The sequence below is a fragment of the Zingiber officinale genome, chromosome 4B (genome assembly GCF_018446385.1).
Source record: "Zingiber officinale cultivar Zhangliang chromosome 4B, Zo_v1.1, whole genome shotgun sequence".
NCBI classification, from domain to species: domain Eukaryota; kingdom Viridiplantae; phylum Streptophyta; class Magnoliopsida; order Zingiberales; family Zingiberaceae; genus Zingiber; species Zingiber officinale.
The window spans coordinates 11896155-11913901 of NC_055993.1; the positions used below are offsets into that span (position 1 = coordinate 11896155).

The 17747-nt window shown below is 39.6% G+C and overlaps 2 protein-coding genes across 3 annotated transcripts; one reads left to right on the forward strand and one right to left on the reverse strand.

The window, feature by feature from the left end:
- The first annotated feature begins 7610 nt into the window (after positions 1–7610).
- On the forward strand, positions 7611–11021 carry LOC121978111. The gene is made up of 6 exons (XM_042530491.1): positions 7611–7781; positions 8913–9017; positions 9196–9445; positions 9958–10045; positions 10667–10733; positions 10815–11021. Exons 1-6 carry the CDS (start codon positions 7611–7613, stop codon positions 10866–10868), a joined length of 735 nt encoding a protein of 244 aa, XP_042386425.1. The 3' UTR covers positions 10869–11021.
- Positions 11022–12774: 1753 nt separating this feature from the next.
- LOC121974721 (protein SOSEKI 3-like) lies at positions 12775–16408 on the reverse strand. 2 transcript variants are annotated; one of them, XM_042525900.1, is made up of 7 exons: positions 16297–16408; positions 15909–16221; positions 15727–15796; positions 15536–15651; positions 14510–15458; positions 13412–13735; positions 12775–13330 (listed from the first exon to the last, which is right to left on the reverse strand). In XM_042525900.1, the coding sequence occupies exons 2-7, from the start codon at positions 16120–16122 to the stop codon at positions 13258–13260; spliced, it is 1746 nt and encodes a 581-aa protein (XP_042381834.1). In that variant the 5' UTR covers positions 16123–16221; positions 16297–16408; the 3' UTR covers positions 12775–13257. The 2 variants fall into 2 exon arrangements, with proteins under 2 accessions (XP_042381834.1, XP_042381835.1); XM_042525901.1 differs by lacking the exon at positions 13412–13735 and having other exon boundaries at positions 15909–16408.
- Between the last annotated feature and the right edge of the window lie 1339 nt (positions 16409–17747).

Below are 17747 nucleotides of genomic sequence, written 5' to 3' on the forward strand. Positions count from 1 at the left end.
CTCGGCCTCCACCCACTTGGAAAAATAATCGACCGCCACCAGCAAAAATTTCCTCTGCCCAGTCGCCATCGGAAATGGACCCACAATATCCAATCCCCATTAATCGAACGGACATGAAACGGTTGATGCCTTCATCTCCTCTGCCGGTCGGTGGGAGAAGTTGTGATACTTCTGGCACGAAAGGCAAGTAGATACTGTCCGAGCGGCGTCTATTTGTAAGGTCGGCCAAAAGTATCCAGCTAGCAGGATCTTCTTAGCTAATGATCGTTCGCCCGGATGTCCTCCGCACGATCCTTGATATACCTCTTGGAGGATGTAAGCCGAGTCTTCCAAGCTCACGCATTTCAACAGCAGGCGAGAGAAAGCCTTCTTGTAGAGCTGATCGCCGATAAGTGTGAACCGACCGGCCCTCCTCCGGAGCAGCTGGGTTTCATCCCGATCGGCCGGTGTGGCGCCCGAGCGCAAAAACTCCGTGATGGGTGTCCTCCAGTCGTCCGGAAACATGAGGCCTTCCATCCGGTCAATGTGTGCCACCAAAGATACTTGTTCAATTGGCTTAGGGATAATGACCGGCGTTATAGAACTTGCTAGTTTGGCCAACTCATCGGCTGCCTGGTTCTCCGTTCGGGGAATCTTCTGGATAAGAACCTCTCGGAAATTAGCTTTGAGTTTTTCAAAGGCCTCAGCGTATAGTTTGAGCCGAGCGCTGTTGATTTCAAAGGTGCCAGAAAGCTGCTGAGCGGCCAACTGTGAATCCAAATAAAGTGTCACCCGACCGGCTCCCACATGCCGTGCTGCCTGCAAGCCGGCTATGAGGGATTCATACTCTGCTTCATTGTTTGTAGCCCTATAATCCAGCCGGACGGATAAGTGCATCTTCTCTTCTTCAGGGGAGAGCAATAATATTCCAATCCCGCTTCCGAGCCGAGTGGACGATCCGTCCACAAAATATCTTCCACATGGCTTCTGGCTCTGGCCTTTGCACTTCGGTGATAAAATCTGCCAAGGATTGTGCCTTGATTGCCGAACGGGGTTGGTATTGAATATCGAATTCGCTCAACTCTGTAGTCCATTTGATGAGCTGTCCGGACGCTTCTGGATTTAACAGTACTCTTCCCAGTGGACTGTTCGTCCGGACAATGATGGTATGAGCCAAGAAATATGGTCGGAGGCGCCGAGCGGCTAGAATCAGAGCAAAGGCCAACTTCTCGAGCCCGGTGTAACGAGATTCAGCATCTTTTAAAATGTGGCTCAGAAAATACACCGGCTGCTCTCCGCTCGGCCTCACTAAAGCTGAGCCGATTGCATGCTCGGTTGAAGACAAGTACATATGAAGTGGCTCACCCGCAGTCGGCTTGGCTAATATCGGGAGGGAGTTCAGGTATGCCTTCAAATCTTCGAACGCCCGGTGGCATTCTTCGTCCCAGTGAAATTTTGTAGCTTTGCGTAAGATCTTGAAAAAAGGAAGGCTCCGGTCGGCGATTTTGGAGATGAACCTAGATAGGGCGGTTATCCGACCGGTCAAACGCTGCACCTCCCTTGTATTTCTTGGAGGCGGCATATCTTGTAGAGCTTTCACCTTGCTGGGATTTGCTTCGATTCCCCGTTCGGTCACTATATACCCCAGAAAATGCCCTCCTTTTGCTCCGAACAGGCACTTCTGGGGATTTAACTTGACTCCATACTTGCGCAGCGTTCGGAAGGTTTCCTCCATGTCTTTGAAGAGATCGGCCGCTCGGACGGACTTAATGAGAATGTCGTCCACATAAACTTCTAGATTCCGCCCGATCTGCTCTCTGAATACTTTATTCATCAAACGCTGGTATGTGGCTCCCGCATTCTTCAGTCCGAACGGCATCACATTATAGCAATAAGTGCCGTCGGCCGTTACGAAGCTTACTTTTTCTTGATCTTCCCGGGCGAGCGGCACTTGCTGATATCCCTGATGAGCGTCGAGCATACATATTAATTCGCAGCCGGCCGTAGAGTCCACCAGCTGATCTATCCGGGGCAGGGGATAAAAATCTTTGGGGCATGCTTTGTTTAAGTCCCGAAAGTCGATGCAGACTCTCCACTTGCCGCCCTTAGCCAGCCAGCTCGGGAACTGCACCTCGCGTATATGGCCGGCCTCCAGAAGTTTCTCTACTTCCGCTCGGATGATGACATTCTGCTCGGCACTGAAATCCCTTTTTCTCTGCTTCACTGGCCGAGCGTCCGGTCGGATGTAACTCGTGCTGCGCTATGCTCGGCGAAATTCCGGGCAGCTCGTGTGTCGACCAGACGAAGACATCATGATTCCTTTGGAGGCATTGGATCAGTTCTTCTTTCTGTTTTTCCTCCAGATCGGACGCAATAAAGGTTGTGGCTTCCGATCGGGTGGGGTGAATCTGCACTTCCTCTTTTTCTTCATAAATTAAAGAGTGTGGCTTTTCAGTGATGACATTTACCTCGATCCGGGGCGCCTTCCGAGCAGAACAGGCTTCTGCTCGGATCATCTCTATATAGCAACGCCGAGCTGCTAGCTGATCTCCCCGTACTTCTCCCACTTTGTCCTCCACGGGGAACGCTCGGAATTCGCTGAGCGCCGGTCGTCCCAAAATTACGTTGTAGGATGAGGGAGAGTCGACCACCACGAAGTTTATTGTCCTTGTCCTCCTGAGCGACTTTTCTCCCAGCGAGGTAGCCAGCCGAATCTGTCCGACCGGCTGAACTTCGTTGCCCGTAAACCCGTAGAGCGGGGTCGTCATGGGCAGCAGCTCGGCTCGATCAATTTGTAGCTGATCGAACGCCTTCTTGAATATGATGTTGACCGAGCTCCCTGTGTCAACAAATACGCGGTGAATAGTGTAATTAGCTATTACCGCTTTGATGAGCAAGGCATCGTCGTGGGGTACTTCGACTCCTTCCAAGTCCCCTGGTCCGAAACTGATTTCCGGTCCGTTCACCCGTTCTTGGCTGCAGCCGACTGCATGAATCTGGAGTTGCCGGACGCTCGCCTTTCTAGCTCGGTTGGAGTCTCCTCCGGTCGACCCGCCAGTAATAACGTTGATCTCGCCTCGGGAAGTATTGCTTCTATTTTCCTCTTCCCGAGCGGACGGTTGGGACCGTTCTCTGGACGCTCGGCGATTCTCCTGCCTTGGAGAACGACGCCGATCAGGAGTCTGTTGCTGCTGTGGCCTATCAGCTCGCGTCCGATCGGCTTCATGTGTTCTCTGTCGCCTGTCGACTGAGGGCGACCGTCGTTCGGCATGCCGAGGCACAGGATGAGCCACGAAGGGAAGATTTCGACAATCCCTTGCGTTGTGCGTATCCGTCCGGTGGAAGGAGCAAAACATCGGGGTCCATCTCTTCTTTGGCTTGGGCCGAGCGGCAGCTACCTCTTGCACGTGTGATCTGGCGTGGGGGGATCGGATTGCTTCGGCCCTCGGTCCTTTGAGCGGCTGATGAGCGGCGTGCTGTTTCCGCTCGGCATGAGTAGGTGCCCGCTCGGTTGGAGTTTCCTTTTTCCGGGCGGTTTGCGCTTCCTCCACGTTGATGTATTCGTTGGCCCGGTGTAGCATGTGATCATAATCTCGGGGCGGCTTTCGGATGAGCGATCGGAAGAAGTCCCCATCCACTAGGCCTTGTGTGAAGGCATTCATCATGGTCTCCGATGTGGCCGTTGGAATATCCATCGCCACTTTGTTGAATCGCTGGATGTAAGCTCGGAGCGATTCACGGGCTTCTTGCTTGATGGCGAACAGACTAACGCTGGTTTTTTGATATCGCCGACTGCTTGCAAAGTGGTGGAGGAAGGCCGTTCGGAAGTCTTTGAAGCTGGTGATAGATCCGTCCGGCAGCCTCCGAAACCACCGTTGAGCCGATCCCGAGAGAGTGGTAAGAAAAACTCGGCATTTTACTCCATCTGTGTATTGATGGAGTGTAGCTGTGTTATCAAACTTACCCAGATGATCATCCGGGTCGGTTGTCCCATTATACTCGCCGATCGTCGAGGGGCACGTAGTGCTTCGACAGAGGATCTCGCAGAATAGCCTCTGAAAACTGGCGATTAATCCTCTCGGGTGATGCGTCCGCTCGGGGGGCTTTCCCCTTTCTATCATCTCGTCTAGGCATTTCATCCGAAGAAGATCCCCTATCTCTATGAGCTGGTACGGCCTCAGGGGTGCGGAATAGAGCCTGATGAAATACCACGGTGGCCTGCGGTGCTTCCGCTCGGCCACCAGACGCAGACGTTGCTTGCTGCTCCGGCCGCTCGGCTGTTGCTTTCTGTTTTTGCTCCACAAGCTTGGCGGCCCTAATTTCGACCAGAGCGTCGAGTTCCTCCGTGGAAAGCGTCACCATGTGTTGTCGTCCAGCCTCGTCCATTGTTCCCGTTCGGATGCAGGAGGGTTCCCACAGACGGCGTCAAATTGATCCTGTCTGAATGCTGAACCAACGGACGCTGGGCACGTGGCGCTCCCCTGCTGCTGATGTGGGTCTCCGACTAACTGCACGATGCTCCGGCGATCCTGCAACAAAACCGAGTCGGGGGGGGTGTCCCGGCGACGGTCCTCCGACGCTCAAGTTAGGCGAAGGAATAAGAAAGTCGCTTAGAAAATGTAGATTTTGCATACCTCCGGTTGAAGAAGTGGAGGCCTTATATAGACCTCTCGAAGGAGCCTGGGCACACCAATCGAAGCAATCACCTGCTTTCGACCATGCCTAGGTGTGGGCCTGTCAGAAGGGCATCCATAAGACCATACTGCTACTGTATCGACCTTTCCGTGACGTGATGGTGGGGCCTTTAATAGTGCCATCTTGCGTACAGTCTAATCATCATGCCTTTGCTGACATACCATATCCCGAGCCGAGCGAATAGGCCGCTCGGCTAACCACTGTTACCTCGCCACGATTCCGGCCGAGCGGACACCTCCGTTCGGCCATTCTGTCCTCGGCCGAGCGGACACCTCCGCTCGGCCACTCGGCTCCGGTTCTCCTGCTTTGGCGTCGGAAACCCAAACCTTTGGCTGGGTAATCTCTGGTTCCGCTAGGACGGGACCCCATTTGTGGGTCCCCCATTCTTATCGCCAGATCACTGTTGTTAAATGTGTAAAAGACAATAATTTCTTGAAAAATCGTTGTCTATTAGGTGTGGTTAAATCCAAAATTTCTTGTAGTGTATATTATACTTCACTTGTGCATCAATCATGATAATGACATGCCAATCACAATCATTTAGATTTTCCACATAAAATACTTGCATAGCCTGAGATGCTAAAATATAAAGCTCATTACGACGCCTAACATCTTTAAAATTGGCCAACATAAACCATCTTCATCAAATTTTAGTCGTTTGCCTTTGGAGACACACTCACATTCAAATAAAGTAACTTTTCGATCTCCCCCATAATCCAACTCGATCACATTTTACAAAATCCCATAATAACCAAGTTCGCTTAATACTGGATTGTGATCTTTTATACTTGAATAACTTGAAGTAGTTGCCCTAACAATCACACCATAATTTTTAGTGTTCCTCTTACGTTCCACTTCTTTTGTATGAAATCTAAATCCATTTGAAACGAATTTATGATATTGTATCCCAATGATATTCGGGCCTCTAGCAAGTGATCTCAAATCATTTGAAACAGGATCATCTTCTGAAAGATTTGTATCTTCAATCTATCGTACAAGAAGGACTTACTCATTTATATTTGAAAAAAAATAATATGTATTTTTATTAACTATTACAACACAACTTACATGATTAACAAACCATGAGGCAAAAGTTTCACTATGTATACGTTCAATTTGGTATAGTGGAATATGAGAATGACTAAGTTGCACAATTCCACGATGTTCACTGCAAATTAGTAATATTAATTTCATAAATAATGATGAATAAATAGTTATATATTTAAACAACATGAATTATATAAAATCATACTCTATATAAGATTGTAAGCAATGACAATTGAATAACACATATTGATGTGCATTCTTTAATATCTCAATATCAAACTTAGTTGCAATGACCTTTCCAAGTGCATGGCCAGATATGTTAAACACATCTAATAAAAATGTTGAGTCAATATTTACATTATCATTTCTTGATGATTGATTAAATCTTGTCTCTACATAATCTGCTAAATATAAAGAGCAGAATGTCAAACATTCCTCAGCCAAATATCCCTCAGCAATAGATCCTTCTGACATATTTCTATTTCGAACATAGGACTTCAATGTCCCTAGGTACCTTATGTCAAAAACACAACAATTAGTATTATTTAACAAATAATATATTATAAATATAATAACATTAAAAAGATGTATATATTATCTTTTAATTGAATACATCCAACGATAGTGAACTGGCCCAACAAGTTGTACTTCAATAGTCAATTGAATAGTTAGATGAACCATTATATAAAAAAATGAGGGAGAAATTTTTTTTCCAACTCACAAAGGATCACTGCAATATCTCTCCTTAGACGAGTCATATCCATATGAGAGATTACTTTACTACATAACTCTCGAAAATATCTGCTTAATCTAATCAACATAATTCAAACTAACTTAGATAAGATTCTACGTAGTGCTACTGACAACAATTACTGCATCAGAATGTGTTTGTCATGACTTTTTAGACCAATTAATTTTGGCGGTTTCATTTGAACACATCGTGATATGTTAGATGCATAGCCATCTGAAACTTTAATTTGCTTTAGAACCTTGCAAAATATGCTCTTCTCTTTTTCCCCAATTGAAAAAGATGTTGGAGGTAAATAAACTTTTTTTGATCATTTCTCAATAGGATGAAATGATGTTCTTATCCCCATTTCTTAAAAATCAAGTCGTGATTTAAGATTATTTTTTATTTTTCCTTCCATATTCAGCAATGCCCCACAATCGGCGTCGTGAGGGCTTAGTGTTAGATTAGAGTAGGGCAAAAATAAAAAGATGACTTAATTAAGTTATTATTAGGATGGTATATAATGACATTGATAAAATATGTCATTATATTTTATTTTAAATTGATATTTTTATATTTAAAATATTTTTTTTTGATAAATGTCATTAAAAAATATTTATAGTGACATTTAAAATTAAATGTCACGAAGAAAATGTCATAATATATTATATTTCTAGTAGTGAGTACAAGCAAAGAGTAAAGAAAACCTTTTGGATTTTTCCATAGACAGCGTGTATCTTTTTAATTTCTCAATCATATTAGATAGGAGAAATGATTAAATGTTAATATTCTGAGTTCTCTATATTTAATTTGCTTCATCCACCAAATCGCCCATTTTATTTGATTTTTCATTTTTTTCATTAATAATTTTTATTATTATAACAATTAGTTTAATATATGCATTAGTTAATTTTAATTAAATAGAAAGTTTATAAAATTTAAATAATATTTTACTACTCGGTATTGCATTATTCACGTCGATTCTTTAATGGAAGATTCATGATTTTTATATTATTATGTAAATCCTTGTTAGGAAAAAAAAAATTACCACAAAACTATCAAAGGCTCAGATTACGTGTGTAGTTTTCAAGCACAATGAACGGCTCAGATTTCTCTCTAGGAAACCGACAAACAGGGGGTTCGATATGGGAAGGTTCAGATGCGTTTGGACAATCGAGCAGCAAAGAAACAGCGTCGCGCACCTCGATATGCCGCAATACCGCGGCCTTTAAGAAGAGCGGGCGGGCGAGCGAGCGGAATCCAGGCAAGTAGCAAATCCAATCCTTGCGTTCAACCCCATCCGATCCGAATTCCACCGATCTCGCCGAAGGTATGCAATTCTGCTCCTTGACTCGCCGCCCTTCTTCCCGTGCGTTGTATTGGAATTCGGGAATTGATGATGAAATGTGTTGGTTTTCTCCCTGAAATCTCGATTCGGTTCGAGGCTTGTCTGCTCGTCTTATCAAAATGTTCCTTTGGATTGCTCAGTAGGCTTATCTTTGTTACGATGTGTTTTTTTTTATTCTTTGTTTTTCTCTCTAAAAACGAAGCATCCTTCTGGTCCATGGCAGACATCAAATTGGGCACTTTTAGATTTGATGAACGGGGCAGAGGGGATGAAGTTGGTTAGTTTGGTTTTACGGCTATTTAACTCTTGCCAAATGCAAGATCTGGTGATATGCATATGAATAGGTCGAAAGATCTCTCTAAGTGTTTGGCTCATAATTTTGGATTAGGGTTCTGTCCAATCTACATTTGTTTGATGGTTAATGAAGCATTGGGCGATGACTATGAGCCCTTTTTCCGTTGGTCATGCTTGGACTTAGGACCTTAGACTAAGCCCAGCTCGAGATTGAATTTTGGTTTGAATTAGAGCAAAATGATGCGGGTAGTTGCCTATACGTAGTGTATTCACATGCCTAGCTAACCAGGATTACCAGCAGGATAACATACGATCACCAGGATCCTTGTCAAATATCATCGTTGGATACCATCAGTCGAACAATGCAAAGATGATTAGCTAGTTTGGTTGGGTCGATTGGTTTCTTTAGTCCAACACTGCAGGATATGATGGCATGCATATTAGTAGATTGAAATATTCCAATAAGTGGTTGGCTAACCATTTTCTAGTAGAGCTATTTCCCATCTTCTTTACCTTTTTCCCCAATCTACTATTCTGATGATCCAACAATCACGTTGAGTTATAGGATTGGATTTTATTTTTATTATTATGGAAGCATATTAAATCTAAGTAAGATTTATTCTCTTCATCTATTAGTATCCATAAGTGACTGATACATTGTCTACCACTGAATCGTGATTTGTGCTCAATTGACTAGATTGTGCTAATTCAGCATTAAAATCACAACTTGTTATGTATGGGCTTAATTACCCTAATAAAATGCTTCATCAGCTACTTCCTATTTGAAACTTATCCATTTTTTTACTTTTCACTGAATAGGAAATTTGGAAGCTATGTTCTGCATCACTAGTTGAGTTGTCATTTAGGCATGATTTTGATGGATGGATGCTGCTTCAAAAGACACCTGCTTTTAGCTTTCATGGGGTAAGCGTTTCTGTTTCTCAAAATAAGGACTATTCTTTCTAATTCTGTTAAGTTTGGATTTGTCTATTTTGGATAATATTAAAATTGCAATCTTGTAATTATCTTCAAGTGTAATTTGTATTTCCTAGTCATAAAAGCATAGCATGGACACAAGTTACTTTCTTTCAAGTTTGTGCAGAGCAGCTGTTGTTTGGGACTCCTAGGTGATGTCGGATCAAGTTTAGAAAGGACACTGAAGTCACCCTTCAAAAGGGATCAGCCTTCAAGAGGTTGGAGAGGGCAATGCTCATCAAACCCTATAGATATGGAGAATAATGTCAACAGCCTTAGCTTGCTTGATACACACCTACCTTCAAGTCCCATATCTGTTTGTGAGGACACAAAAGTTGCAGTTGAGAATACAAAAAATGACTCCTTTGTTAACCAAGGTTCGTCTCAAATAGTTGAATGGAATATCCATATCTGTTCAAAATCTTAGCAAAAGTTAGGACAAAATTCATCTTTGCCCAGCTAACAGATTGCAGATTATCTACTATATTATTATTAGCTTTTGGTTATGCTCGTGGTCTTTATCTGTCTACTTTGTTCCTACATATGTTACCTTTGTTCTCATAACCAACAATTAGTTCTCATAACCAACTCACCTAGAAATTTGATGTTCATTAACATTTTGCAAAGAAAAGAATGTGATCAACAGAGATGACTATTTAATCAATTGAAAAGACCTCTTTTTACATCTTATGATAACTTTCTTATTCGGTGATTCAGTGATTTATTATCATTTCGGTATATGGCCTTAGTGATAGTATCTATACACCAAAATTTTCAATAAAATTCTGTTGTTTGACATCCTTTCTTGTTCCATGGTTTACTTTTAATTTTATGTAAAAAATTTGCAATAAACCTGTCTTTATGCAAAAATGTGTGTCATCTCTTTTAGGCACTATAGCTTGGAATGAGATGAGACGAGAATGGTTAGGAGACAATTCAAACAAATGCCGCAAAATACCAAGTGAACCATCAATAACGTAAGACATATATGTTATTCTAGCTGTAAGAGTCACTTTTAGCATTTTTGTGTATTGTATAGAACCATTTGCATTCATTGATATTTGGCCATTTTCTATTTGTAATAATGTAATTTCCATTTTAGCTTTCCAATAGTTTTAAAGGCATTTTCATATTTATAGTATTCTTACTTTATTATGGTTGTTAGAATAATCTAGACATTACTTATTCTTAAATAGTTACCTCAGCTATGGTTATCTTAGAACCAAAGAAAGTTTGACTTGGAATTAAATCCATGCTGGAGTAACTAGAGAAATTTGATGCGTAGGACACAATACAAATGAATTCGTCTTTCAGAATCTTTATAATTTGATAAATGTTGTGAAGTCATAATTGTTGCAACCATTTAGGATCAACTACGGATAAAGACTAAATCACTAGTAATTCATATTTCTTAAATCACTTCTAATTACATTGTTTCTCCATCTTAGAATTCATTCTATTACAGTAATTTTTATGTTATTTTTTAAGTGTGCTACATTTTGACCCATGCAATATGTAAAATCTTGCAACGATGTGTTAATGTTTTTCGCTAAAATTTTCTTCCTCGTCTTGTTAACCTTCTCGTCTTTTCTTTTCAGCTGGTTCTCAACATACGATGACTTGCTATCCACTAGTCGACCCTTCCCACAGGCAATTCCATTATCTGTGAGTCAAATTCTTTTTAACTCACTCCATGCATTGTCTTATATCTTGCTACATACTTGAACATCCTACTTTATTTTGCAGGAAATGGTTGATTTTTTAGTTGACATTTGGCATGATGAAGGTCTCTATGACTAGCTGATGATTTAATATCTTCAGAAGCAAGGAAGATTATCTCACATAACAACCAAATTTGCCTTGATATATTTGAAGATTTTATGTAATTATTTTAATCTATTTGGATTCTAAGATTCTGTTTTAATGATCATTTTCTTGTACAAAATTTGCTCATGGAACTTATATATATATATATATTGGTTTTGATTTCCAAATAGTATAACGTTAAATATGTTTCAAGCCACTCATTGCTATACTAAAAAAAAAAAGGTATGCTAATAAGATTTGCTTGTGCAAGGATGGGAGAAGGTGAAAATAATGGAGTGTTAGACAATTTCAATGTGCTTTATTGTTTCATAGTTTTATTGTTCCTTTTTGTATGCCAATTGGTGGGTAGTGGATTTTATTTATTGTTCCTATTTTAAATTATGAATCTTATATTTTATGCAATTATTATTAGAAAAACTATGTAAATTCATAAATTATATATACTTGCAATGACTTAACATGATATAATTAATTGAATGCCCTACCAACTACTCTAGTATAAGATCCACTACTCTAACATAAGGTCACAAGGCCCTACATGTATAGGAAAGACATTAATTGACTAAACCAGCTCATAATTTTTCACACGATATAATATTTCTTTGACGATCATATTTACTGTAGATGACTTAAGAATGCTAAATTGATGAGACAATTTTTGCGAATATTTTTTTGATTTACTTTAGTGGGCGATGAAAAATTTTTATAGGGCTAGATGATCATCTTAGAATTAATATATGTAAATTTGATAATTGATGCTAACTAAAAAAAAACATTGCTTTGGTGTGAAAAAGGAGATTTCACTTTCTATTTTTTATGTATTACTTTTACGTTCTTTAAAAAGTTTACTTAATTTTGTAGCTAGAGAGTTTGGTTTGGTTTTGATTATTTGGCATAAACTACAAAAAAACACAAATAAATTAATAATTTTTCATAATCTAAGTTACAAAATGAACTAAGAGAAAAATGGATCTATAATTTTTAAATACCAACTTTGTTTTTTTCCCCCATTAATTGTCTTTTGTCTATCACACTGTTTGGTGAGGACCATTTTGATGACAAAAAAAATTGGTCTTATCGATAAGATAGAATCTGAATTGAACATTTTAGAAAGGAAAATCTAAACTCGAAAATCTTTGTTTAGCAGGACCACCAGCTTGATTCGAGCAGATAAGGAATTTATATGCCCCTAAACAAGAGAAATTAAGAAATTATGCAAAAGAGGGCATTTATTAAATATAATTTGGAAGAAGATTGATGTGCTTCGTCACATGATCATTGTCTTTTCCCTGCGCCAGCAAATCAAAAAGACAAATAGTAGTTATACAGCAGAAAACGACAGGTTTAATTAATGCCCAAAGTCTTTAAGGTAAATTAAGATTAATTATCCATATCGTCTTTCTATGTTCTCCACAATAACAAATGTCCTTTTAAGTTCGAACTGTTTGTTGCTGGTGGCCTCACCAGACACCAATACAGGGACATATCATGAATTCAAAATGCAAGTACAGAAAAAAAAAGAAGATAGCATGCAATAAATAAAAAAATCACACTAAATTGTTAGATGTAATCTATTGATTAGACTCATTAAAAAATGAGAATATAGCCAAAATGAGGACAGTTTAGTTGGTTGATGTCTTTTGAGGTCTCTAAAAATATAAAATAGATGTTAATGATGCTGTAACATTGTCTATTTTGGCAACTATCTACATGGCCAGGGCCCAGGGACATGCTTTGGACTTGCTCATATTAAATATGATAATTTCTAACCTTTTTCTGAAGTATCAGTTAAATTCGCAGCTTGTTTCAGGTGAACAACCTGCAGAAGAGGATTGCACTTGACTCATAAAGCGATAGTAATACAGTCTTCTAGATCATTTACTGAAAGAATTGCTTCATAGATGTCATACATCCTATAGAAACTACAAACTATCACAATAGGCTCTAGAATTACTCTTGGATACAAATTCTCAAAGATTGCAACAATCTTTGTAGTGTTTTACATCTGTACAAAATCTCAAGACAGTCTTGTAGCTTGTGCCGCTTGTTCTTCATTCCGGAAATAACTGAGTGGAAACTCAGTTTGCTGATGTACAATGAAAGCAGTATCCTTCCCGCGCAATCGTTTCAAGATGGCTTAGAAGTTCAGAAGGCATTTATGGAAAAAAGGAGGTTCCTTTTCAGGTCGGGAACTATAAAGTTCCTTACAAGTGTTGTTGAAGTGAAGGCAACTCAAAACAACTAGAATTAAATGGAGAAAGGATTTAACTTTAATAAATGCCACAGACTGTCTTCCCTCCAACTACAGCTGGTAAGAAAACAACCGGTTGCAAAATGAGAGAGACATTAGTAGATCCTGTTGTCAATCAGAACTACCTTCACTATTGTCACTCCGAGATCCAGATTGGATGATAACTCGAGCTCCTGAAGTAAGCCTGAAGGAATAAAACAAGAAGAATGAGGACATGAGAATCATAAATGTCAAGTGGCAGGGAATGAGGGCAATATAATTCAACCTTTCTTCAATTTGAATCACTGTTTCTTGACAAGGAGTCCTGTTTCTAAAAGACTCTAACCTAGCAGATGTTCCATTTATTGAGGAACTCTCTATAATTCGTTTGCTTCCCCCGTTTGATGAATTGAGTGGTGAGGATTTGCAAATAGCTGGCATGGCAGGAGACATCCTTGTATCTAAAACTGGGCTCACCGCTGATTCATTCTGATCGTTCCTTGAATGCTTGGAGGTTGCAAGTTTGATGGTCCTAAGGAGAAACTTAGACTCAGATAAATCGACAGCCTTTTTGCCATCTCTTCTGGAATTATAAGGCACGTCAAGAATTCTGCATTGGAAGTTTGTGTTTACTTCTTTTATATGGATCTCAAATTAGATAACAAGGGTGTTATACATCATTAATGTAGGATGGTACAAAGACGACATTAAAATTAGAAAAAAAAAGGGATTGGTATTAAATGTCGAGCCTTTGTGCCACCATTTCTTGCTAATGCATAGAATGATGCATATGAGATTTTGATTCTGTGAATTTGTCAGACACAATTAGCTTTGACAATGTAGATGCTAAAAGAGAAAAGAGATGAATGTAACACAAAATTTAACAAAAATCAGGATCTCTAAATGTACTAAATCTACATAGTTGGGTAACAGATGATTGTGCAGACAAATCAGAATTTCGGGTTCCCAATTGCTACAATGACAAAGGGATCAATGGATAGGAGATAAGAACTACAATTTGAAAAGAGTCCTAGTCTTGTTCTAAAAAATCAGGCGATGTTGCTCTTCCTGGTATACCAAGAAAGAAGAAAAAATTTCAATTAGCATCTTCTCAGCTACAAATGACTGTATGGGATAGTTGGCAACCTATTGAGCTCCTAAGCTGTTAAGGGATTGCTTTGCAACAAGTAAATAATCATAGCTTAAGCAAAAAGGAACAAGCTAATTGGCAACAACATTTGCATGTGAGCTTCAAACTCAAGTAAACTCCAAAGTAAACAAATTTAGTGGTTTTTTTATACAAAATGAAAAATCAACACTAGAAATATCTCACTCAAAAAATAAAATAAAATAAATTAAAATCTTGAGTTCAATTCTGCACTACCTGTCCTCATCGATAGATGAAGATTGTTTTATACGAGGAAGTCCGCCAATTTCTTCATTGTACTTTGTTTCAATCATGCTCCTTCCAAAACTTTCGTTCAGCTTTAGCCCCTTCCCTATTTCTCTTTGGCTCTCTGCAAGGCAGTTTATCTCACCCATAACAAGTGAATTGGTAGACAATGGCGAGGTGAAGTTCATATTGGTGATCCTTGGTCTATAAGTTGGCACAAATCCAAAGCCATAGTGGTTTTTAACAGTGGTTGACCCACAAGTGATTAGGTGCATAAGCATACTTGTGGTTTTAAATTTCGGTCCATTCAGGTGGAAATCTTCCTCGCCTTCCAGAACACTAAGATTATTCCTCCTGTTCACTTCATCTCGTATCAAGGATTCTAACGTATTCATCCTCCCAGAAGAAATATCACTTGAAATTGTTGTTGCTGGTGATCTCCCAACTATAGCAATCTCAGGTTCCAACTTAAAACGTAGAGTCTGCTCATTTTGGCTCTCATTGTAGCCATTATGTGGAGAACCATCACTGAAAGAGACACTAACATTTTGCAGTTTATTTTTGGTTCTTTGTACATCTCCACCCTCAGTTTGGGTTGAAGCATCCTGAGATCCAACCACAGCATTGCAGATTTTGTACTCGTCCGGGTTCGGAGAGCCCACAGCTGAACGTGGGGCACTTTGACCACCAGGCTCTGGCGAAAAGTTCCCCGAGGAAGTCAATCGATGGGTTGAAGGGAATAGTTCAGCATCTTGCATAGCAGGAGGAGGTGATGAATATTTAGGTGATGGTGGGGGAAACTTTGTGTCCTTAGTTACCAACCCGACTGAAGATGGAGAACAAGAAGCTTCTTGGACCTTATAACTGCTTGGTGATGGATCCTGAGGGGGTTGCTTCAGATTCTGAATTTTAGCATTGCCCATTCCATGATTGTTCCGTTCTGAATCGAACAAACGCATTATTATACCCGACCTTAGAACTGTAAAATTTAGAGAGGGATACAAGTCTGCAATGTACCTGGAGGGGTTTGATCCATCAGCTCGGAACCCTTGAGCACATACTCATTTCCCTGTGCCGGCAGAATCAGATCGTCCTCGGAGAGATCATGCCACACGAAGCCATTCTTGTAGCCCCTGCACCAAAACCCAATCATCCAACCAAACTCGAGCAAACTAGGGTTCTCACAATCTCAAATTTCGATAGCTTACCTCTTGCAAGACCACGAATACATGGCGGCCATCCCTTTCCCCCTCAGCACATTAAGCCTCTCGATCACATCTGCAAAATCAAACACGAAACAGAATGAAAAACGCCTTTTTTTTTTAAAGAAAAAGAAAGGAGCAAACCCCTTCCTCATCCGCTCAACAGAAAAGAAAGTTCCAATTTTTACCTTTTAGGTAGAGTCCCTCGGGGGAGCAAAGGGGGACTTCAATGAAGTGAGGGTGCTCGAGGTGTCGATTACGGCAGAGGTAATAGACAACCGGAATCTTCCCCCTTTGCTGGCGCTCCTGCGCTTGGAAGTGGTGCTTCGGCGGCGGCTCCGCCCACACTCTGGTCCGGTCCGGGCTGACCTGCGGCGCGTACCTCCTCATCCTGGCGTCCATTGACACTCTCCTCGCTTCAAACCCCTTTCCCGTCCTTTCCCTCACGCCATGCTTCAGGAGCTGGCCATTGGTGGAATTGGACGGAGAAATCGACAATGGCTGCGAATTAAGAGGAATCAGGGAGGAGGAGGAAGCAGAAAGAGGAGAGGAAGTATAAAATAGTGGAGGTGAGACGGAGGAGTGGCGGAGGAGGATGAGGAGGTAGTGGACTGCTGGTGGTGGGCAGCAGCTCGCTGTCGCCTCCTTCTAACACGACGAGGGAAGAGCGAGATGAAATGTGATTTATTATTATGGGAGGGGAGGGAACGATGTAATTCTTCATTTATAGACATGCAATTTACTTATATTATATTTAGTTTTTTTATGAATTATAAATCTAATTTTAAAAATTAAAATATCTGTTTTTTTGTTTGTTTGCCTCGAACGAATTAAAAATTAGGCAATCAATAAGATTGGATTTGTGGGGCTAATTAAACTTTTAAATTAAAAATTAGATGAAGAAAGAAAGAAGCAGACAATCAATATGAATCAGGAAAGCGATTGCTCTGTCATGTTTGGTTATTTTTAAAAGTTTTGTCTCTATCTCTTCATAAAAACAAAATTAGCCTTAATTATTTTTACTGCTGTTTTTTTTTGAGATTTAGTATATTGTCAAATTACTTTTTGAAGATGTAAAATTCAGGACAAATAAATAAATAAAATAATTACAAAGAATTTCTCACACAAGATTTATATTCATACTAACATGGAAATCTACTACTAATCATATTCATAATATAATTAATCTGAAACATAATTTAGGGAGAAAATTTAAAATTAAATATGATCGCGTTTATGATGTCATGGTTGTCTTACAGTGATGCCATCCCTATTTTTAGGGTTTATGATGCCATGAGCATGGTTCTATTGCAATAATTGAACAAGATAATTTTGATGCTTTTAGAACTTCAGTAGACCAGGCAACAACTCATGAATCATTGTCCTTTTCTCCTTCAGCAACAATCATCTCTCTCTTCCCCCATCTAAATAGAGTAGAGTTGGTTTTTATGCCCCACCTATGAGATAGGTCAAGGGAAAATTTACATGTCGTCTCTATTGGTAAACATAATTTTACATACATTTTTTATTGAAAAAAAAAATTATTTACACTCCTTAGTCTAATATACTTACCTAATTGCCCCTGATATTTTAAGTATAAAAAGTCTAAAAATGAGTATAAATCATTTTAAATTTAGTACATTAAACTAGAATCTAGTATATTTTCTATCAAATTAAATACGATTTTTTTCCACCTCAATTGGATGGAAAATATACTAGATTTTTTTTAAATGATACTCAATTGAATGAAAAATATACTAAATTTTCTTTAAATTATACTCAATTGGATGAAAAATATACTAATTTTTTTTAAATGGTACTGAATTTAAGAGGAATTATATTAAATAGGAAAAAAGTCGTACTCAATTTAATAGAAAATATACTCAATTCTAGTTTAAAATGCTGAATTTAATAAAAATTATACTCATTTTTAAGCTATTTATACCTAAAAAAATATGAAGACAATTTTAATAGAAAATATACTCGAATATACTAAATTTTCTTTAAATGATACTCAATTGATAGAA

What these genes read in the sequence shown, in the direction of transcription:
- LOC121974721 (XM_042525900.1), bottom strand. Translation starts at nt 16,122, where the DNA reads ATGGACGCCAGGATGAGGAGGTACGCGCCGCAGGTCAGCCCGGACCGG. An exon ending in TATTCGTGGTCTTGCAAGAG is followed by an intron (nt 15,652 to 15,726) that starts GTAAGCTATCGA and finishes GTTTTGGTGCAG; the next exon opens with GGGCTACAAGAATGGCTTCG. An exon ending in GATGGATCAAACCCCTCCAG is followed by an intron (nt 15,459 to 15,535) that starts GTACATTGCAGA and finishes TGTTCGATTCAG; the next exon opens with AACGGAACAATCATGGAATG.
- LOC121978111 (XM_042530491.1), top strand. Translation starts at nt 7,611, where the DNA reads ATGCGTTTGGACAATCGAGCAGCAAAGAAACAGCGTCGCGCACCTCGA. An exon ending in TGACTCCTTTGTTAACCAAG is followed by an intron (nt 9,446 to 9,957) that starts GTTCGTCTCAAA and finishes CATCTCTTTTAG; the next exon opens with GCACTATAGCTTGGAATGAG. An exon ending in CACAGGCAATTCCATTATCT is followed by an intron (nt 10,734 to 10,814) that starts GTGAGTCAAATT and finishes TTTATTTTGCAG; the next exon opens with GAAATGGTTGATTTTTTAGT.